This window comes from Phocoena phocoena, chromosome 3 (genome assembly GCF_963924675.1).
Source record: "Phocoena phocoena chromosome 3, mPhoPho1.1, whole genome shotgun sequence".
NCBI classification, from domain to species: Eukaryota; Metazoa; Chordata; class Mammalia; order Artiodactyla; family Phocoenidae; genus Phocoena; species Phocoena phocoena.
Genome location: NC_089221.1, coordinates 125502593 through 125526317, shown reverse-complemented (window position 1 = coordinate 125526317; position 23725 = coordinate 125502593). Strand labels below are relative to the sequence as shown.

The window sequence follows — 23725 nt, the reverse complement described above, 5'->3', positions numbered from 1 at the left end:
GAGCATGTGACCTCCAGTGCAGGGAAAGCTTTCAGAAAAAGTGATGCTGAAGCTGGGATCTGTAGATGATGTAGATGCCAGTAGGGGAAGGGGGAGAGGGTGAGGTATGGGGAGCGACAGTTCTAGAAATCAGCATGTGCAAAGCCCCAGAGGTTTTTCAGTTTCACATTATCAAATATAGGCTAAATTCTTAGCTTATCTTTCAGTCCTTTTCCCAGAATTATCCTCAGTCTTTGTCTTTCCTATCTCTACTCCCACCCATGAGTGGTCTGTTATCATTTCCTGAGTATGGTGTGTTTCCTCGTAATTCCATGTTGCACCTGTGTCTTGAGTTTCTTTTCTTTTCCTGGTGTACCATCCACCCTTCTTCAATACTCACCTTCTCCACTAACTGGCTGAGCTTCATTCCCAAAGAAAATTTGTTATTTCTTTCTCTGAGCTCCCATAGAATGTTAAATATTAACATAGCAGTTATCACCCATTTTAATAATTGGTTTATTTATCTGTCTCACCCTAGACTACCAGCTCCTTGAGAGTCAGCCTTTATCTCATCTGTTTCTTCTTACAGATCCCCGGTAGCTGCTCCAGGCATGTTTAGCTGAGCATAGAATGCTCTCAGATGTGACTTGTGGTTTGATGTGACTTTAGTGTTAGCTTTTCTCCCCTTTTAGAAATCTTGATATATAGATACATAAGAACGAGGCCTGGGGTGCTAGGTTTCCTGGATTCGATCCCAGATTGACCAGTTACTAACTGTATGATCTTAAGGAAGTTATTGAAATTCTCTGAGTTTAATCTTCTCATCGGCAAAATTGTATTAATTATAGTATATTCCATTTGGAGTTTGTGAAGACTAAATTACTGATTATATGCAAAGAACGTAAACTAGGATGTGGCAACTAGTAAGCATTCAATAAATGTTAACTACAGTTATTATTCCATTATTGTTTCCCTTTCCCAATGCAAATTCCTGGTGACTCTTGTGGGTGCCTTCCTAGACACTGATACTTGTCTTTTTCTTCCTATTTGCATAGCTGAGTGTCCTTCAAGGTTAGACCCTCAGCCTTCCAGCCCTGGGTATCTCCCTTCTCTTTTTTGGAGACCTCACCCATCCTGTGGCTTTGCTTGCCTGCCCTCATCTCTCCTGCAGTCTTGTCCCATGCTAGGTCCTCTGCCTCTGTTGAACAGCTAGCTGCCTGTTCGACATCTTGCCTTAAGCATCTTTCTGTCTTCTCAAACCCAGTTGCTCAGAATGGAAATTTCCATTGTAAACAGATATCCTCTTCCACTTTGTACATTAAAGGTGCATTTATTAGTCAACTTTTAGTCATTTAAAGGTAATTCTCTGAGGACATCTTTAATTTATTTACCATGACTAGCTGGATGCCAAGTCATAGCTATATTTTCATAAATATCTTTCAAATCCATCTTCCTCCTCTTTATACATTTTTTCATCCCAATTCGGATTATTGCAGTAGCTTTTAGTTATTATTCCTGTGTATTATCTTATCTATCAGGTTAATCTTTAAATGTCTTTTTTCTTGTGTCCTCAGCTAAAAAAGCTTAAAGGGCACTGCATACTTTCCTTCCTCTTCCTAGTCAGGGTTACTTTTGTCTAGCCTTGCTTTTTGTCAGCATTACTACGGCATGGACTTCGGCAAATGTAGGTTTAAGTCCCAGTTTTACCATATCCTGGCTGTGTGATGTTGGGCAAATGGATTAAATTCTGTGGGCCTCAGTTTCCTTATATTTAAAATGTGGATGTTGAATGTTGCCTTGCAGAGTTGCTGTAGGAATTAGATACAATGTAGAATATACTTGTGACACAGAGTATGTTCTCAAAAAATAGGTGGTGTGTATAGTAGGAATAGTAGTAATTGTAACAGAGAAGGAAGTGGATAATTATTACAGTTAGAAAAATGCTATGTCACAGATATCTCCGAGGTACTGTAAAAAACGAGGATGGAGTTCCCTGGCAGTCCAGTGGTTAGGACTTGGCTCTTTCACAGCTGGGGCCTGGGTTCACTCCCTGGTTGGGGAACTAAGATCCTGCAAGTCACGTGGCATGGCCAACAAAACCCCCCCCCAAAAACAAAAAAGCCAGGACAGAGATGGAGAACCAATCCATATCTCTGACAGAAGGGAGTCTCTCCCCTTTGGTCCCTATTCATGATCTCATGTTGATGCATGCTAGATTTTTTATGTGACAGCTCCTGGATCTGAGAAACCAAGGGTCCTCTTAACAGTTGAGCCTTGAACTGGCATACAACACTTCCAATGTACTCTGTTGGTCAAACAAGTCACAGGGCAGTCCTGTGGGAAGGGGGCAGATGCCTTACCTCTGGATGAGAGAAGTGGCCATCCTTTTTTTTTTTTTTTTTTTCTTATTTAACATCTTTATTGGAGTATAATTGCTTTACAATGGTGTGTTAGTTTCTGTTTTATAAGAAAGTGAATCAGTTATACATATACATATATCCCCATATCTCTTCCCTCTTGCGTCTTCCTCCCTCCCACCCTCCCTATCCCACCCCTCTAAGTGTTCACAAAGCACCAAGCTGATCTCCCTGTGCTATGCAGCTGCTTCCCTCTAGCTATCTATTTTACATTTGGTAGTGTATATATGTCCATGCCACTCTCTCACTTCGTCCCAGCTTACCCTTCTCCCTCCCTGTGTCCACAAGTCCATTCTCTACGTCTTTATTCCTGTCCTGCCCCTAGGTTCTTCAGAACCATTTTTTTTTTCAGATTCCATATATATGTGTTAGCATACAGTATTTGTTTTTCTCTTTCTGACTTACTTCACTCTGTATGACAGTCTCTAGGTCCATCCACCTTGCTACAAAAAACTCAATTTCACTTCTTTTTATGGCTGAATAATATTCCATTGTATATATGTGCCACATCTTCTTTATCCATTCATCTGTCGATGGACACTTAGGTTGCTTCCATGTCCTGGCTATTGTAAATAGAGCTGCAATGAACATTTTGGTACATGACTCTTTTTGAATTATGGTTTTCTCAGGGTATATGCCCAGTAGTGGGATTGCTGAGTCATATGGTTGTTCTATTTGTAGTTTTTTAAGGAACTTCCATACTGTTCTCCATAGTGGCTGTATCAATTTACATACCCACCTACAGTGCAAGATGGTTCCCTTTTCTCCACACCCACTCCGGCATTTATTGTTTGTAGATCTTTTGATGATGGCCATTCTGACCTGTGTGAGATGATACCTCATTATAGTTTTGATTTGCATTTCTCTAATGATTAATGATGTTGAGCATTCTTTCATGTGTTTGTTGGCATGGCCATTCTGACCTGTGTGAGATGATACCTCATTGTAGTTTTGATTTGCATTTCTCTAATGATTAATGCTGTTGAGCATTCTTTCATGTGTTTGTTGGCAATCTGTATATCTTCTTTGGAGAAATGTCTGTTTAGGTCTTCTGCCTATTTTTGGATTGGGTTGTTTGCTTTTTTGATATTGAGCTGCATGAGTTGCTTGTATGTGTTGGAGATTAATACTTTGTCAGCTGCTTCATTTGCAAATATTTTCTCCCATTCTGAGGGTTGTCTTTTGGTCTTGTTTATGGTTTCCTTTGCTGTGCAAAAGCTTTGAAGTTTCATTAGGTCCCATTTGTTTATTTTTGTTTTTATTTCCATTTCTCTAGGAGGTGGGTCAAAAAGGATCTTGCTGTGATTTATGTCATAGAGTGTTCTACCTATGTTTTACTCTAAGAGTTTGATGGTGTCTGGCCTTACTTTTAGGTCTTTAATCCGTTTTGAGTTTAATTTTGTGTATGGTATTAGGGAGTGTTCTAATTTCATTCTTTTACATGTAGCTGTCCAGTTTTCTCACCACCACTTATTGAAGAGGCTTTCTTTTCTCCACTATATATTCTTGACTTCTTTATCAAAGATAAGGTGACCGGTCATATGTGCGTGGGTTTATCTCTGGGCTTTCTATCCTGTTCCATTGATCTGTATTTCTGTTTTTGTGCCAGTACCATACTGTCTTGATTACTGTAGCTTTGTAGTATAGTCTGAAGTCAGGGACCCTGATTCCTCCAGCTCCATTTTTCTTTCTCAAGATTGTTTTGGCTATTCAGAATCTTTTGTGTTTCATAGAAATTGTGAAATTTTTTCTTCTAGTTCTCTGAAAAATGCCATTGGTAGTTTGACAGGGACTGCGTTGAATCTATAGATTGCTTTGGGTAGTACAGTAGTTTTCACAATGTTGATTCTTCCAATCCAAGAACATGGTATATCTCTCCATCTGCTTGTATCATCTTTAATTTCTTTCATCAGTGTCTTTTAGTTTTCTGCATATAGGTCTTTTGTCTCCTTAGGTAGGTTTATTCCTAGATATTTTATTCTTTTTGTTGCAGTGGTAAATGGGAGTGTTTCCTTAATTTCTCTTTCAGATTTTTCATCATTAGTGTATAGGAATGCAAGAGATTTCCATGCATTAATTCTGTATCCTGCTGCTTTACCAAATTCATTGATTAGCTCTAGTAATTTTCTGGTAACATCTTTCGGATTCTCTATGTATAACATCATGCCATCTGCAAACAGTGACAGCTTAACTTCTTCTTTTCCAATTTGGATTACTTTTATTTCTTTATCTTCTCTGATTGCCGTGGCTAGAGCTTCCAAAACTGTGTTGAATAATAGCGGTGAGAGTGGACAACCTTGTCTTGTTCCTGATCTTAGAGGAAATGCTTTCCGTTTTTCACTATTGAGAACGATGTTGGCTTGTAGGGTTGTCATATGTGGCCTTTATTATGTTGAGGTAAGTTCCCTCTATGCCTACTTTCTGGAGGGTTTTTATCATAAATGGGTGTTGAAATTTGTCGAAAGCCTTTTCTGCATCAATTGAGATGATCATATGGTTTTTCTCCTTCAATTTGTTAATATGGTTTATCACATTGATTGATTTGCATACATTGAAGAATCCTTGCATTCCTGGAATAAACCCCACTTGATCATGGTTTTAGCTCTTCTCTAAATGAGCTCTTCTCTAAATGTTTGATAGAATTTGCCTGTGAAGCGATCTGGTCCTGGGCTTTTGTTTCTTGGAAGATTTTTAATCACAGTTTCAATTTCAGTGCTTGTGATTGGTCTGTTTATATTTTCTATTTCTTCCTGCTTCAGTCTTCGAAGGTTGTGCTTTTCTAAGAATTTGTACATTTCTTCCAGGTTTTCCATTTTATTGGTATATAGTTACTTGTAATAATCTCTCATGATCCTTTGTATTTCTGCAGTGTCTGTTTTTACTTCTCCTTTATCATTTCTAATTCAATTGATTTGAGTCTTCTCCCTTTTTTTCTTGATGAGTCTGGCTAATGGTTTATCAATTTTGTTTATCTTAAAGAACCAGCTTTTAGTTTTATTGATTGTTGCTATCATTTCCTTCATTTCCTTTACATTTATTTCTGATCTGATCTTTATGGTTTCTTTCCTTCTGCTATCTTTGGGATTTTTTTGTTCTTGTTTCTCTAATTGCTTTAGGTGTAAGGTTAGGTTGTTTATTTGAGGTGTTTCTTGTTTCTTGAGGTAGGATCGTATTGCTATAAACAATACAATGGAATTGCTTTTGCTGCATTCCATAAGTTTTGGGTCATCGGGTTTTCACTGTCATTTGTTTCTAGGTATTTTTTGATTTCCTCTTTGATTTCTTCAGTGTTCTCTTGGTTATTTATTAGTGTATTATTTAGCCTCCACGTGTTTGTATTTTTTACAGATTTTTTTCCTGTAATTGATATCTAGTCTCATAGCGTTGTGGTCAGAAAAGATAGTTGATATGATTTCAAGTTTCTTATATTTACCAAGGCTTGATTTGTGACCCAAGATATGATCTGTCCTAGAGAATTCCATGAGCACTTGAGAAGAAAGTATATTCTGTTGTTTTTGGACAGAATGTCCTATAAATATCATGTCCATCTTGTTTAATGTATCATTTAAAGCTTGTGTTTCCTTATTTATTTTTATTTTGGATAGTCTATCCATTGGTTAAAGTGGGGTGTTAAAGTCCTCTACTATGATTGTGTTTCTGTCGATTTCCCCTTTTATGGATGTTAGCATTTGCCTTATGAATTGAAGTGCTCCTATGTTGGGTGCATAAATGTTTACAGTTGTTATATCTTCTTCTTCTTGGATTGATCCCTTGATCATTCTGTAGTGTTCTTCTTTGTCTCTTGTAATAGTCTTTATTTTAAAAAGTGTATTTTGTGTGATATGAGAATTGCTACTCTAGCATTCTTTTGATTTGCATTTGCATGGAATATCTTTTTCCATCCCCTTCACTTTCAGTGTATATGTGTCCCTAGGTCTGAGTTGGGTCTCTTGTAGACAGCATATATATGGGTCTTGTGTTTGTATCCATTCAGCCAGTATATATCATTTGGTTGGAGCATTTAATCCATTTACATTTAAGGTAGTTATCAATATGTATGTTCTTTTTCACATTTTCTTAATTGCTTTGGGTTTGTTATTGTAGGTCTTTTCCTTCCCTTGTGTTTCTTGCTTAGAGAAGTTCATTTACCATTTGTTGTAAACCTGGTTTGGTGGTGCTGAATTCGCTTAGCTTTTGCTTGTCTGTAAAGGTTTTAATTTCTCCATCGAATCCGAAGGAGACCCTTGCTGAGTAGAATAAACTTGGTTGTAGACTTTTCCCTTTCATCACTTTAAATATGTCCTGCCACTCCCTTCTGGCTTGCAGAGTTTCTGCTGAAAGATCAGCTGTTAACCTTATGGGGATTCCCTTGTATGTTATTTGTTATTTTTCCCTTGCTGCTTTTAATATTTTTTCTTTGTATTTAATTTTTGATAGTTTGATTAATATGTGTCTTGGCATGTTTCTCCTTGGATTTATCCTGTATGGGACTCTCTGCACTTCATGGACTTGGTTGACTATTCCCTTTCCCCCATATTAGGGAAGTTTTTAAATATAATTTCTTCAAATATTTTCTCAGTCCCTTTCTTTTTCTCTTCTTCTTCTGGGACCCCTATAATTCAAATGTTGGTGCATTTAATGTTGTCCCAGAGGTCTCTGAGACTTTCCTGAATTCTTTTCATTCTTTTTTCTTTATTCTTCTCTGCAGTAGCTATTTCCACTGTTTTATCTTCCAGGTCACTTATCTGTCCTTCTGTCTCAGTTATTCCGCTATTGATTCCTTCTAGAGAATTTGTAATTTCAATTATTGTTTTGTTCATCATTGTTTGTTTGCTGTTTAGTTCTTCTAGGTCCTTGTTAAACGTTTCTTGTATTTTCTCCATTCTATTTCCAAGATTTTGGATATCTTTACTATCATTACTCTGAATTCTTTTTCAGGTAGACTTCCTGTTTCCTCTTCATTTGTTTGGCCTGGTTGGTTTTTACCATGCTTCTTCATCTGCTCTGTATTTCTCTGTCTTCTCATTTTGCTTAATTTATTGCATTTGGGGTCTCCTTTTCACAGGCTGCAGGTTCGTAGTTCCTGTTGTTTTTGGTGTCTGCCCCCAGTGGGTAAGGTAGGTTCAGTGGGTTGTGTAGGCTTCCTGGTGGAAGGGACTGGTGCCTGTGTTCTGATGGATGAGGCTGGATCTTGTCTTTCTTATGGGGAGGACCACATCCGGTGGTGTGTTTTGGGGTGTCTGTGGACTTATTATGATTTTAGGCAGTCTCTCTGCAAATGGGTCGGGTTTTGTTCCTGTCTTGTAGTTGTTTGGCATGGGGTGTCCAGCACTGCAGCTTGCTGGCTGTTGAGTAGAGCCAGGTCTTAGCGTTTAGATGGAGATCTCTGGGAGAGCTCTCGCCGATTGATATTACATGGGGCTGGGAGGTCTCTGGTGGACCAATGTCATGAACTCGGCTCTCCCACCTCAGAGGCTCAGGCCTGACAGCTGACCGGAGCGCCAAGGCCCTGTCAGCCACATGGCTCATAAGAAAAGGGAGAAAAAAAGAGAATGAAAGATAAATAAATAAATAAATCAAATAATGTTATTAAAATAAAAGAATATTATTAAAACTAAAAAAAATAGGGCTTCCCGGTGGCACAGTGGTTGGGAGTCCACCTGCCGATGTAGGGGGCGCGGGTTCATGCCCCGGTCCGGGAGGATCCTGCATGTCACAGAGCGGCTGGGCCCGTTGGCCATGGCCGCTGGGCCTACGCATCCAGAGCCTGTGTTCCGCAACAGGGGAGGCCGCAGCAGTAAGAGGCCCGCGTACCACAAAAAAATAATAATAATAAAAAAAAAAAAGAGTAATAAAAAGAAAGAAGAGAGCAGCCAAGCCAATAAACAAATCCACCAATGATAGCAAGTGCTAAAACTATACTTAAAAAAAAAAAAAAAGGACAGACAGAACCCTAGGATAAGTGGTAAAAGCAAAGCTATAGTGAGAAAAATCACACAAAGAAGCATACACATACACACTCACAAAAAGAGAAAAAGGAAAAAAAAAATATATATATATAAAAAGGAAGAGAGCAACCAAATCAGTAAACAAATCTACCAATGATAATAAGCTCTAAATACTAAACTAAGATAAACATAAAATCAGAAACAAATTAGATGCAGAAAGCAAACCCTAAGTCTACAGTTGCTCCCAAAGTGCACCGACTCTATTTTGGGATGATTTGTTGTCTATTCAGGTATTCTAGAGATGCAGCGTATATCAGGTTGATTGTGGAGATTTAATCCACTGCTTCTGAGCCTTCTGCGAGAAATATCCCTTTCTCTTCTTTGTTCGCAGAGCTCCTGGGGTTCAGCTTTGGATTTGGCCCTGCCTTTACATCTAGGTCACCTGAGGGTGTCTGTTCCCCACCCAGACAGGACTGGGTTAAAGTAGCAGCTGATCAGGGGGCTCTGGCTCACTCAGGCCTGGCGGGTGGGAGGGGTCTTTAGCTGATCTTGATTGGAAATTTGGGCTCAGTGATCACCCAAGATGCTGTCTTCAGCCATCTCAGTTAGAAGAACTGGGCCTGGATTAAGTCTATGAGAGGATACTACATCTAATCAACCCTATTGATTGTAGCCAGTATGGTCTTACCGTTTCCATTCACCTTTAGGGACCAACTCATTTACCTTTTGTTTCTTAGAATCAACTACTAAGAGAGATGTTGAACCCAGTGGCTTCTATTTTATTTGTTAAATAATTTAGGGTCCCTGGTTCCAAAATGTATTTAACTTTGTTTACAGTAACATGCATGAAATAAGTATATGTATACATATAAGACCAGAGGGTCTGAGAATAAAAATAGTAACTGCTATTTATTAAGCTTTATGTGCCAGGAACTTCCTAAGTTTTAAACGTATTATTTCATCAATTCCCACAGCCAGTCAATGAGCTGGACATAATGATCTCCACTTTACAGATGAGGAAACTGAATCTTGGAGAGGTTAAGTAACTGATCCCAAGACCACAGAGTTGGTACCCAGATGCAAAAACGTATGATGACTGCTAAAATCTCCTCTGATTCTGAGAGTCTAGGGTTCCAGGTTGTTCTGTTTGCTCTTTCTGCCTTCAGTGTGCTTGGGAGGGCAGGAAGTGAGGAGGAAGAATTTTCCTTAATTGCAGGAAGAGTGGGGAAGAGATTAGCATGGAACTTAAAATACATGACTGCCTTCTAAGAGTTGTCAAAGTAAATTGTGTCCCCAGAGACATTTAAAAGCAATTTGCTCACACATTTACACATGGCTGTGGTTGGGGAAGCTGATGGCTGGTCTACCAAAGTGGGTTTTAATGGAGTTTTGTGAGCAATACTTAGAAATGTTTTGCATAAGATATTACTTTGTAAATATCCTTGCTACATTTTAGTTAATCCTGACCATCTGGAACCTCACTTGTCATTTGAACATTTACTTAACCACTGTGTAAAAGTTTTCTAGTTAAAAAAGAATGCCAATTGTCCAATGGAAGTCTAGAGAACAGACCTAATAGATTAGTCCTGAGATGAGACAGAATTGGTTTTTCTGATGAATACTATCCACCTAGCCTGTGAACCAACCACTCTGTCTCTTGAGTTTGTTGTAATTCAGCTCCTTTGGTAGAGCAGTGTTGATTGTGATGGACATTTTCCAGTTTAAAAAGAACTTTTGGTGATTCCTCCGAGTATAGCACTCAAAAACCTCTAAGACAGTAGTTCTCAAAGTGTGATCTCCAAACCACCAGCAGCAACATCACTTGAGAACGTATCAGAAATGCAAATTCTTGGGCCCCATTCAAGATCTACCTACAGTCGGTGTTTCAACAAGCTCTCTAGGTGATTCTGAAGCACACTATGTTGGAGAACCATTGCTCTGAAATCTGCCCTTCAGCCAGTTTTCTAGGCTTACTTCTTCTACTTCCATATAAACACTCTACCATCCAGCTAACTTGTACTCTGTTATATTTATATGGGTATGTGGATGCATGCATGTATATTTATATATATACAATTTCTGTATCCGGGTCTTTGTCCATTCTCTTTATAGCAACTGGATTATACTTTCTCCTCCACTGTCCTTGCCCAGTCTCTGAAATCCAACTTAAAAGACACTTATTGGAGATAGCCTTTCCCCATCCCTCTACTAGATATGACCTTTCACATCCCAAAAACCTGGTTCCACGTTTTAATGCAATTTATTTTAATTGGTAGTTATTCAGGGTTTACTATTTATTCAGCCCTTTTGTGAGCATAACTCTATATCTAGCATTGTACTAGACATTGAGGATACAATTGTGAACAGGCAAACATCTCTGGAACTTATAAATCAGTTAGGGGTAGACTTTTCTCACCTCCTGTCCTAGATCATAGCTCTGAGAAGGTGCAGGTGTCTCGTACTGCTGGGTGTCCCACAGGTTGTATTAAGTTATGGCAGGCAGGGTAGAAGGTGACGTTCTTTCTTTTCTGGTCTGTATAGGATACACCAGAGTATTATGCTCTCCTTGTGGCTCCCACTCTTCAGAAGGAATGGCACACTGTAACATACAGAGGACACAGAGCCCCTGCTGTTGGTGAAAATCACCTCCTCTAAACCGAAGTTTCTCAAATGTGGCACTACTGTCCTTGTAGACCAAATGATTCTTTGTTGTAGGGGGCTGTCTTGTACCTTGTAAGACATTTGGCAACATCCCTGATCTTTACCCACTGGTTGCCAGTAGCATCACCCTTTCCAGTTATGGCAACAAAATATGTCTCCATACATTACCAAATATCCTTTGGCATGCAGAATCAACCCTGGTTGAATACAACTGTGAATATTTTTACCTGCAGAAAATAAAACTTAAGAGGATTGTAGACGCTCTCTTCAGATATCTGTAGGAGTACTGTGCAGAAGAAGAATTAGAAATAGAAATTTTAAATTGAGACAGAGGGTAAAACTGGAAGTTACAGAAAATCCATTTTGGAGGAGACCTTTTTAACTTCAGGAGAGCCTTGAGTTTAGAATGTACTGTTGTAGGACTTGGTGAATTCCCAGTCCTTAGTGCATTCATGCAGGCTTGGATATACCTCATTTTAGAGGGGACTTGGGGATTTCAGGATTTTGAGGATCCTTCAAGATTTGAGATTCAATGTTTTTATGTTTCCAAAGTGGCTTGTAAAGAATTAGAATAATCCCTTGGGGATTTTGGGAAGGTGGCAGAGTGAACTGATAGTAGTGAAATTAACCTTCTGACCCTTGTGTCAGGCTGCCTGGGCCAGATCCCAGCTTGGTTCTTACCACCAGTGGGACCTTGGACAAATCTTAGCACTTCTGTGTTTCTGTTTCCTCATCTGTGAAAGGGGTGCATTTATAGTTCCTATTTCAGAAGTAGTTGTGAGGACCAAATGAGATAATACAGGTAGACCTCTTGGTAAGTAAATGAAAAGTAACTCTTATTATTAACTCAGCAAGTGTGCTTTGCCTAAACTCCAAATAGCTTGCAAATTTAACTAGCTACTTCTGTGTATTTGTCTTGTACATGTGTTTGGGAGGCAGTTCATAATAGGACAAATATATTTGTTATTAGCACTGGTAATATAATATAAATATTAAAAAGCAACCATGGGGCTTCCCTGGTGGTGCAGTGGTTGAGAGTCCGCCTGCTGATGCAGGGGACACGGGTTCGTGCCCTGGTCCGGGAAGATCCCACATGCCGCGGAGCGACTGGGCCCGTGCGCCATGGCTGCTGAGCCTGCGCGTCCGGAGCCTGTGCTCCGCAACGGGAGAGGCCACAGCAGTGAGAGGCCCGCGTACCGCAAAAAAAAAAAAAAAAAAAAAAAAAGCAACCATGATAGGTAGAGATCAAGTTTTCTGATTTGTATCTGGTCCTTGATCTGTAGACAAAAGTTAGCATTTTAAGGGTCAGTTAACACTAGAACTCAATTTTATTATTATTTTTTTTTTGCGGTACACAGGCCTCTCACTGTTGTGGCCTCTCCTGTTGCAGAGCACAAGCTCCGGGCGCGCAGGCTCAGCGGCCATGGCTCACGGGCCCAGCCGCTCCGCGGCATGTGGGATCTTCCCGGACCGGGGCACGAACCCATGTTCCCCTGCGTCGGCAGGCGGACTCTCAACCACTGCGCCACCAGGGAAGCCCTAGAACTCAATTTTTATTAATCATTTTATTTAGTGATGTTTGTTTTCACATACTTAATTTACACTCTTGAATGCAGCCTTCAAAAGGATGTTTATTTTTCAGATCCTTAGCTAGAAAGCAAAGATTGGAAAGATATGAGGAAAGAAATTAGAAGAATATGAGGTGGCTTATTTATGGCAGCTGTCTCAAGGATGCCAAGGCCTTGGTAAGAATCTTGAGCCCATAAAATCGAGTGCTCTAATTTGAGCTCTAGATAAAAACCTTATATTCTCTACTCCGTGCCACTTAAAAATCATATTATTTTTACTGTAAGATATAGCACCAGATTGAAGATGTAGAGGAGAAGATTTAAGTAAAACACATACATAGACAGAATTTGGTATTTTTCTTATTCATCCTTACTATTATTCACAATTCAATCGGTATAATTTGAAGAAAATGAAATCCTTTTTTCCTTTTACTTATTGCTAATTTTTAAAGTAGGAAATGAAGGATTTTCCCGAGGCTTGCCCAGCCACCTCACATCATGCAAGAGTAACTTTCTACAGCTCTCTGTGCAAGAAACCATGGCTGTGTCCCACCTTAGCCCCCTGGGAAAGGAGCTGTCCAAGGAACTTTATTGCAAGCACTCATTGTCCAGGGCACTGACTATGTATGTAAATGCATAAGGGATTGGTAGCATGTGTACTACATCCACAGGATTCCCCTTGAAGTTGAATTTCAAAAGGAAACCCGTCACCATTATTTATTTCTCTGTAGCAGCAGCTCTTAATAGCCTAGGGTAATGCAAATTAAAGCATAGAACATTTGGACAGCAGAACTTGGGGATTTCTTATTGTTGACAGGATATTCATCATGCCATGGGAATCAGACAGTCACCCTGCCAAGTTAGACTTAGAAAGAAAGGCTTTCATAAAAATGTTATGAGCACCAATATAGCCATGTATTCAAACACTTTGAATATAATTTACATGTTCTTCTGTAAATTCTATTGTCTTCCCAACATAATCCTCTAAACATCCATATCTACTTATGGAGGTCAGAAGAACATCTTGCTTCCTCAAATATACCTTTTGTCCTGCAAGGTGTTTAATTTGACTTTGTCTTTTTGAATTTTTAGATTTATATGACAATGGAGATCCAACCCAAATTCCTAAAGTCTTAACTTTACCCAATATCTTGACATCTGTTCCAAACCTCAAAAATTATAAATTATACAGCAAAGGTAGGGGGGATATCTTTTGGGTTAGCCAAAAAGTTCCTTTGGGTTTTTCTGTAAGATGTTATGGAAAAACCCAAACTAACTTTTTGGCCAACCCAATATTTTTCACTTATCCCTTGATTGCCTTCTTTGGGTTGGTAGATGAAGGGATGCTATAATTTGAGCTATGATCTGGAGGTATATTGAATAAAAACAAAGGTATTCTTACTTAGAACAAGGCATCTATGAAGGACATATCTGGCATTCAAAACCATTTTTATTGAGGCAAGGTACTTTGGTTGCAAGTAACAGAGGCTGCCTTTAGCCAACTTTGTTAGCTTTTGCTAGGGCTATCATAACAAAGTACCATAAACTGGGTGGTCTGGAACAACAGGATATTTATTGTCTTACAGTTCTAGAGGCTAGAAGTCTGAAATCAAGGTGTTAGCAGGGCCCTGCTCTCTCTGAACCTGTAGGGAAAAGATTCTTCCTTGTCTCTTCTAGCTTCAGTTGTTTTGCTGGCAATCTTTGGTGTTCTTTGGCTTGTAGAAGCATCATTTCGATCCTCTGTCTTCACAATGCCATCTTCTCACTGAGCATATCTGTCTGTGTCTAACTTTCCCTTTTTGAAAGGACTTCAGTCATGTTGGATTAAGGCCCACCCTAATGGCCTCATTTTAATTTTATTACCTCTCTAAAGATCCTATTTCCAAATAAGGCCATATTCCAAGGCACTGAGGGTTTGGATTTCAACATATCTTTTGGGAGATGGGGACACACTTGCACACATAAGATCACCTTAAGCAAAGAGGGAATTTTGTGGGAAAATATGAGGTGACTTATTTAATTGAAGGAAGAGCTAAAGAATGAGGACCCAAAGGGGCAAGAGCATGACTGCCCAAAGATCCAAGGAGCAGGAGCTACTCTCAGCCCCACCAGGAAGCTGCTGTGGGAATAGAGGAATCTTCTCTGACTTTGCCATTTTTGCATCACTCTGCATGACATTCAGAGTCCCAGGAAAATGTCTGATTGGGTCACCCCCCGGCTGGAAAAGTCAGTCCCATCATTTTTTTCCCCAGCTACATGACAGCAACAGAGAAGAGAATTCCCAAAGGATTTGGGATGCTATTACCAAGAAAAAGGAGGAAAAATGGTAAATGTACAAAACCAATATCTAATCTAGGCCCTCTAGCAGGAAATAAGGAAGGGAGCAAAATTTGAAGAAAAAAGTATATTTTTATGTACTCCAAATTCATCAGCTCTATGTCAGTAAACCTCTGATGATTGTTAATACAACCATTCAAGGAAAACTTGCCACTGTGATATAATTTGCCTTTCTTAAATAAGTGATGAGTGTGGAGAGAATTCCAGCTAATCATGGTTCTTTCCGTTACGGAGTTAGCTTTAGTTAGATTTGGCTACCATGTCAGTTTTACAGGTAGAGAAAGTTAGTTCCTGAGTAATTCCCTCTCCCATTGTTTGGTCTGTTGTTCTATACTCTGGTCCAGATCAGGATACCCCACTGTCTTGCTGGCCACAGGGAGCTCCCTGGTACAATGTGGTTAGCTACTCTTTGATGCCCTGTAGGGAAGGGTATAATCCCCTTGCAGCGCCTGAGGCACGCTCTTCTCATGCTTTAACACTAGGCTCTCCTTCTCATTGCACCCCCTCTCCCAACTCATCCTACTAGCACCTTTTCAAAGAATATAGCCATTGTTCTATTAGTTATGCTTTGAATTAAGAAAAGAAAGGAAGAGGTTGTAAAAATTAACAAAGTGAGCTGCATAAAATGAGGGATATAAGGGGGTGGCTCATCATTAAATGGTGAAAAATCTTAAAGAACAGACTTAGCCCCCAGGCTGTCTCTTTGCATTTTTTCTTTGACTCTTCCAAAGACAAATGGCTGATAGAACTACCATGGTATTTTGCCTGTTGCCAGTTCAGTGAACTTCCTGGGCATGGAAGTAGTGATCTCCATGACTGGAACAACATACAAGGAGCAGTCTGGGAGTTAAAGACCAGATCATTGAGTTTGGCAAGCTGCACCTCTCTCTGGAGATAAGAAGAAAGTTAGTACTGTAGGCAGAATCTGGGCTCAGGAAAGCGTGAGCAGAGAGTCCCATGAGAAGATCAGACCCTGATAAATGGGGATGAGATGGTCTCTACCAGTAGGTAGGAAATGATGGAGCAGGAAATATTTGGAACTTGACATTCTTGGCATCAGAGAAACAGTTAAATGGTTCAGCCCAGAAGTAACACATGTCAATTCTGTTCATGACTCATAGGCCAAGTCACTCGGCCCCACTTAACCACAAGGAGGTCAGGAAGTGCATGTGCCCAAAAGGGGGAACTGGACATACCTAGCAAACAGCAGTAATGACTTCCACTTGTCAAAATGCAAACTCCAGATTCCTCCCTAACAGGCTCTAATTCAGGAGACCCTTGGAATCTGCATTTTAAGTAGGTCTCCTGAGGTGAGTCTGATGCAGGGGAGAAGGGCAGAATCTTTGGACCACAATTTAAAGAACACTGACTTAGAGCATCACCTCAGTATAGGTAGGTGATCAAGAGGATGGAGACAAGTTTGAGATACTGTTCTTAGAGCTCAGATATAGGGCCAACCCTGGGTCACCTCAAGTTGTTATCAAAGAGGACTGCATACGTCTAGACACTGAGGCCCAGAGAGCTGGACAGAAGCTCTTAAAATGCCCAGGCATGAGGGTAGTGTTGGATCTGTGCCTGAGACTGAGCAGACCCTCAGGTATATGTTGAGCTTCTCAGATATTGGGAGAGGAAGAGGGATATGGGACCAATGCCTGGTTCTCATATGCATGATCTAAAGTTTATAATAGTAGAAACTCTTTGACCAATATAACATTTTATTGTACCATTACTTTTTTCTTTCCTCTGTTCTTTTCCCACTTCTCTCTCCTTCTCCTTCCCTTCCTCTACTACCCACTCACCCCATTATTTTCTCTTCCTTCCTTATTTTTTTTCTCTACCTCCCCCTCTAATTTTCCTCTTTCCCAATATCTCCTCTGCTTATCGCCCTTCTCCTCCATCCTTCTCCCCTCTTCTCTCTCATCAATTATGCTCCCTCCTTCTCCCTCTCATCCATCCTTTCCCTTGGCACCCCCCCATCCCCTCTCCAGGTATTATGCCATCTGCTGCCAGCCTTTGGTCTATAGGAACAAGATGACCCCTCTGCACATCGCATTAATGCTGGGAGGCTGCTGGGTCATCCCCTTGTTTATCTCTTTTCTCCCTATAATGCAAGGCTGGAATAACGTTGGCATAATTGATTTGGTAAGTACTCATGCAGACCCCACTGGTTTACTGTCTGACTAACTTAGTTTGCTTGGGATTCTAAATAAACAATGTCAGGTTAGGTGGATATTCTAAGAAAGATCCTGATAGCGGTCTGAGTAACAACAATAACAAACAAAAAAAGCAGGCTAACATTTTCAAAAGCTTACTGCATGCCAGAAAGTACACAACGTACATGTAATCCTGACAGCATCCCTTTGGGAAAATTACAATACTTTCCCCCCATTTCACAGATGAGAAAACTCAGGGTCAAAAAAGTGAAGTAACATGCCCAGTGTCACACAGCTATTGAATAGCAAAACAGGTGTTCAAAGCTTAGCAGACATACTCCAGAGCCTGAGGGAAGTGATGTGCCCCAAGAGGCCTTCATCTCATTTCATGCTGAGATCCTATGAGGCTTACAGTGACCCACGGAAAACCTGTCAAGGAGGTGGGGGCTTCTGGAGAATGTTTGGGCCAGAAGTCGAGAGAACTGGACCCTGAGCTCAGCTCCGTCCCTGACCCACTTCCTGAAAGTCTGTGATGAGAAAATTCATGGGTCCTCAGTGGGAACAGTGTCTTCCAGTGGTGCAGGAGAACAACACGTGGCACAGGTCCCAGGCATCTGCCAAGCCCTGTCTAGACGCTCATGAAGAGTTTCCAGCTCTGACATACTATGTTTTTAACATCAAACTTGTAATGAAGATCGAAAGCTATGGTCTGGATCCATTAGCAGGTATATTCCCTAAGGAAGTTGTCAGGCAATCACTTTAAAATGGATCCCAGGACCGTGTTGTGATAGGGAGGGGAATGGGGAGGAGAGATTGAGAGTGAGCTCTGGCCCAAGAGGACCAGTCAGAGTAGGAGCTGCCCCTTCCTCTCTCCATCCCATTCCTAGCCCCTAATCTTGCCTTATTCTTTGTCCAGGAAAGGATATCCAAACCAAGGCTGGGCCAGGATTTGCATGTGGTATGTCAGAACGAGAGTTCCTTGGGCTTCTGAAAGAAATGCTGGGCACAGAGGAGTGGAGAAGTGAAAGGGGATCCATACAAGGGAGACTGTATGGATATTTTCTTAAATCCTGTCCCTCTTCTTTCAAACTTTCATTTTTATCATTCTTGGGGGAAATGAGATTCAAATTTCCAATAACCAGTAGAATAATAATTATAATGGCCAACAAATGTTGAACACTTACTGTGTGCCTAGCCCCATGTTAATTTAATCATTATTATCTCGCTCAGGCCTCACAGTAATGGTATATGTAAATCCTGTCATTGTCCTCAGGAAACTGAGGGTCAGAGAGGTTAAGTCACATTGGTAGGGAGTGGTGGTGACGATATCTAAGCCCAGACTTACTGGACTCCAGAGTCTGTGTTCTTATGTTTGTGCTAAACTTAATCCCTAATGGAGAAGCCTTTGGAAGCATAATCTTCTGTGCATTAAAACTTGTAACAAGGGTACAGCACTCTTACCTTCTGACGTAGAACTTTCAAGGAGAATAACCTAGGGAATTTTGTTCATTTGTGAGAGTGAGATAGAAGCATCCCCTGTTTACTTCATGTAACTGAATGGGGCATCTGCTTACTGTTAACGTGCCTAGTATTTGCTCTATGGTATTATGATTGCATTTCATATCTTTTTACTCATTTGCACATTGAATCTGCCTAGAGAGAAACTAGCATAACCCAGATGTTCATAACACATGTACAGTTGATCCTTGTTATTCATGGTAATTAGGGTCTATAAAGTTGCTGCAAATACTGAGTTAGCAAATCATGAATCTTTGTTCCTAGGTGAAATATATAGAGTTAGATTCCTGTGACTTAAGGCAAGTAATACTTAGATAAAAAGAGATTTTGTAATGATTAAAAATGTCAGTTCAATAGGAGGATATACTATAACCTTACAATATATCAATACTATAGGACAAGATACTAAATGTGTACACAATGAATGAAATAGTGTGTTATGTATCAAAATATATATGATACATATCTCTGTTCATGTGTATCTTCACACTGCATGCATGCTGACCTCCAGAAGGGAAGAGTCATTGGGTTACACAGCTCTCTTCAGCCAAGGACTATTTCTAGAGAAGGCTGGTAACTAAGAGCTGTCAGCAGGCAGAGTTTATAGGTGGAAAAAAAAGTCTCAATTCTTAAGAGGGATCTAGTATGTCACAGTATCCAATACAAATGAGGTTTATGCCAGGAATTTAACACAATCAGTGTAATTCACTGTGAATAAAAGAAGGGAAAACCCACATGATCATCTCATTACTGCCAAAAATGCATTGACAAAATTCAATATACAATCATTTTTTTTATGATGATGAATGTGTAAGTATACACAGAAATTTTATTTATTCTTTTTTTTAACATCTTTATTGGAGTATAATTGCTTTATAATGGTGTGTTAGTCTCTGCTTTATACCAAAGTGAATCAGCTATACATATACATATATCCCCATATCTCCTCCCTCTTGCGTCTCCCTCCCACCCTCCCTATCCCACCCCTCTAGGTGGTCACAAAGCACTGAGCTGATCTCCCTGTGCTATGCAGCTGCTTCCCACTAGCTATCTATTTTACATTTGGTAGTATATATAAGTTCATCAAACTAAGAATAGAAGGGAACTTTCTCAAATAGAGCGCATTGACAAAAAACTTACAGCAATTGTCATACTTAATAGTAAAATATTGAAAGCTCCTCTCCTGAAACCAGGACTGTAACAATGGTGTCCACTATTACCCCTTTTATTCAGTATTGTACTGTTGATCTTATCAAGTTCAATATGCAAGGAAAATGGTATTAAGACTGGAAAGGAAGAAGTGAAATTGTCATTATTTGCAGATCACATGAGTATTCATGGAAAAAATTCAGAAGAATCTAAAGATGAAATATTAGTTACTAATTTAACAAAGTTCCTGGATACATAGCCAATATATAAAAAATTTTCACTGAGTTCTGTGTATTAGCAGCAGACAATTACGAATAAGAATTTTAATGTAGCACTATTTGCAATGGAATAAAAATAGAAATACTTAGGATTAATCTAATAAAAGATGTGTAAGATATTTACACAAAAATGTAAAATATTACTGAAATTCTAGAAGACTTAGGTAAAGGGAAAGAATTATCATGTTTGTGAATTGGAAGACTTAACATTGAAAAACTATTATTTTTCCTCAGTCATTCTATTCTAACTCCAATCAAAATTCTAAAAGATTTTTATGGAAATTGATAACCTGATTCTAAATTTTATATGGGAAATACTGAGATATAAGAATACCCAAAGCAGCCAAAAGTATATTCCTTTTCTGCCATCATGGTTCTATGTGCTGTAGGCTTATTAGAAGAAAAAGAAAAGCTTTGCTGATAAACCTTCTTTTTTATTTCCTTTCCCTTCACCTTTTTCTTTTATTCATCCCTCCCTTTCCTTCACTATTCTTCTCCCCTTCTTTCTACCTTCCAAACCCTCCTTTTCTCTTCTTTTTTATCCTTTTCCTTTTCTTACAATTTTTCTCATTCCCCTCCTGCTTCTTCCTGTTCACTTTTTCCTTCCCTTTCTCCCTTCCTTCCTCATTTCCTCTCTCTCTCTAACTCTCAGATAGAAAACAGGAAGTTCAACAAGAACTCTAACTCTACGTACTGCATCTTCATGGTCAACAAGCCCTATGCCATCACCTGCTCTGTGGTGGCATTCTACATCCCGTTTCTCCTCATGGTGCTGGCCTATTATCGCATCTATGTCACAGCTAAGGGGCATGCCCACCAGATCCAGATGTTACAACGGGCAGGAGCCCCCTCAGAGGGCAGGCCCCAGCCAGCAGACCAACATAGCACTCATCGCATGAGGACAGAGACCAAAGCAGCCAAGACCCTGTGCATCATCATGGGTTGCTTCTGCCTCTGCTGGGCTCCATTCTTTGTCACCAATATTGTGGATCCATTCGTAGACTACACTGTCCCTGGGCAGGTGTGGACCGCTTTCCTCTGGCTTGGCTACATCAATTCTGGGTTGAACCCCTTTCTCTACGCCTTCTTGAATAAGTCTTTTAGACATGCCTTCCTCATCATCCTCTGCTGTGACAATGAACGCTACCGAAGACCTTCCATTCTGGGCCAGACTGTCCCCTGTTCAACCACAACCATTAATGGATCCACACATGTGCTAAGGTGAGTGCTTCAGGGCTTGTTAGATTTTGCTCATTTGCAGGACTCAGAAGAGGTAACTTTCCAGTTTTCTGTTTCCAGATAGATTATTCTTGAAAACTTGTGCAGTACTTTCAAAGGTTAAAAAAAAAAATTCTACCATCTGTTAATGGAATAGAGTAAGGGCTCAGGGTAAGGGCTCAGGCACTGGGGGTGAATGACCTACATTCAAATCCAGCCTCCATAGTTCTTTGATTTGGGGAAGTCATTTAACCATTCTGAACCTTAAATTCATTAAAAAAAATGAAAAGCATAATCACGATTTCTACATCCCAGGCTTTTTTGAGGGTCAAATTAGCTAATATATGTAGAGCACATAGTACAGAGTCTGACACATAGTAAGAACTTAGTAAATATTATCTACTCCTACTTATAGGTAGTATTTTAGGGTAGTGATTAAAAGCATGGTAAAATAGTCTTTATTTTGACTCTCAGTGCCACTGCTAATCATTTGTATAATCCCTTTTGATTTTTATTTTCTTCAACTGTAAAAAATGGTAATAATAATGATACCCATCTTATAGGGCTTTTATGACAGGGATAATGTATTCATATAGAGCCTGATACATAGTAAGTGTTCATAATACTACTAATGTGAATAGTAGCATATAACCTGATACCCTAAGATGACCATAAAATAACATGATAAACTAAACTGAAATAAATAGAATGATAAATATGCAATAGTAATGTTATGTGATATATGATATATTGGAAGTATGGACAATGTAGAGTGGGGATATGAGTAGGAAAGAAGCTGACTTGGTTAAGGGAATCAGGGAAAACGTCACAGAACAGCATTTTATAAGAATTTGAGACTTGGAGGAGATGTCAAGGAAGGCATTCCAGACAGAGAACAGCATGAGGAAGGAAATGGAATATGAAGGAGTGTGGAAATGTCAGGTGGTTTACCCAAGGTCACATAGGTTGACGGAGGTGGGAGTAACTTTGAAGTTCAGTGACTAGGCATGATGCCTCTTTCCAAACTGAGAATTTTCTTGCTACCCTGGCTTAGAGTTGTTCTCAGCTGTGTAAAGCTATGTGTGATAAATACATTCATCCTGTAGCAAAGATGAATTGTCAACGACAGTTTTTTCCTTTGCCCTGAGATGCACAGGAATTTCCAAAGAGCAGTTCCTTCTTTGAGACAAGCATTTAATTTCTCTGATGATGACAATATTTAGCTGTTCTGGCAGCTGAAAACTGGGGACTTTTCATCTGCATGTGTAAGAAAAGAAGAAAAAAATAGGAATTGCTATGAAATATCAATGCTTTGCCTCAGAGACTGCTCAGGAGCATGAATTCAATTTTCTGCTACCAGTGTGGGCAGCCTTGTAGCTAAAGCCTAGTATGACGTGGAGATTCCAGCTGTTGGAAAGGCCTCAAAGGATACTCCTATAGGCTGTCATTCTTTCTTAATTATTGTGCCTTCATCAGTGTCATAGAAAGGATCCAACAGTGAAGTGTATGTACAAGAACTTCTGTGCGGGTGCCAGCGAGTTTTTAGCTATTTAAGCTTAGCAGTTGCCCGAGTACAGGCTGCCGACTACGTACAGAGTATGCTCCAGCAGTGCATTTACTAAGTCAGTTGTTTAGAACTGGTGCCTTTTCCCGTAGAAACAGTCATAGAAAGAATTTAGGGTTTCTAGGGCATCCCAAGAAACCTATTTTACTAATACTATATTATTTTATCCCTGCTGCTTTTGGAAATCTGCAGCATGATTGTTAAGCAGAGATGGCAGTTTAGAGATGGCTTATGTGTATATTCTTCACACTTTATTCCTTACATTTATTTCTTCCTGAGGTCATGAGAAGTACAGAAAGTTGGTCTGAGGTGTTTTTCTGTGGGGGTGAGGAATCTTACAAGAGTGGGGGTGGCCTATACATAGAAAACTATTTGAAACTTGAATCCGCTAGAGTGTAAGCCTTGCAAGGACAGGAATCCTGCCTGTTTTATTTCCTGCTACATAACAAATAACCCCATATGTTTCTTCATGGGTAAATTACCAAACCATAAAATTAATTCTCCAGATCAGCTGTTTTAACTTAACACAATCTAAGGAAAATGTGTGTTTTTCTTAAAAGTCCCACAAGTAGGACATCAACAAATTCACATGAGTTCATGAAATATAAAACCAAAACAATGAAAAGTAAAATCAGCTTTTATCCTGCTAATCCTACCCCTAGCCTCAGAGATAAGAATTACCACTAGTCTGGTACTCTTTTCAGTGCATTTACAAACATTCATAAAAACATACAAATTCATAGATTTTTCTCCCTTCATTTTACATAAATAGAGCCATTCTGTGTGTATTTTTCTGCACCTTGCTTTTTATCCATTAACAATATATTTCAGAGATCATTCCACATCAGAACATATAAATCTCATTCTATTTAACTGTTCCATAATCTTCTGTACTAAAAATACATATTAAATTTTATTTAATTATTTCCCATTAG

General features: G+C 39.6%; 1 protein-coding gene across 1 annotated transcript in view; it reads left to right on the top strand.

Annotated features, from left to right (window-relative positions):
• The window catches only part of HTR4 (5-hydroxytryptamine receptor 4), a 130069-nt gene that overhangs the window by 86388 nt on the left and 19956 nt on the right, over positions 1-23725 (top strand). Inside the window, exons 4-6 of the mRNA XM_065873948.1 lie at positions 16899-17052; positions 17980-18021; positions 20661-21229. Of these exons, the coding sequence (XP_065730020.1) occupies positions 16899-17052; positions 17980-18021; positions 20661-21229 (765 nt within the window). The remainder of the gene's footprint in view (positions 1-16898; positions 17053-17979; positions 18022-20660; positions 21230-23725) is intronic.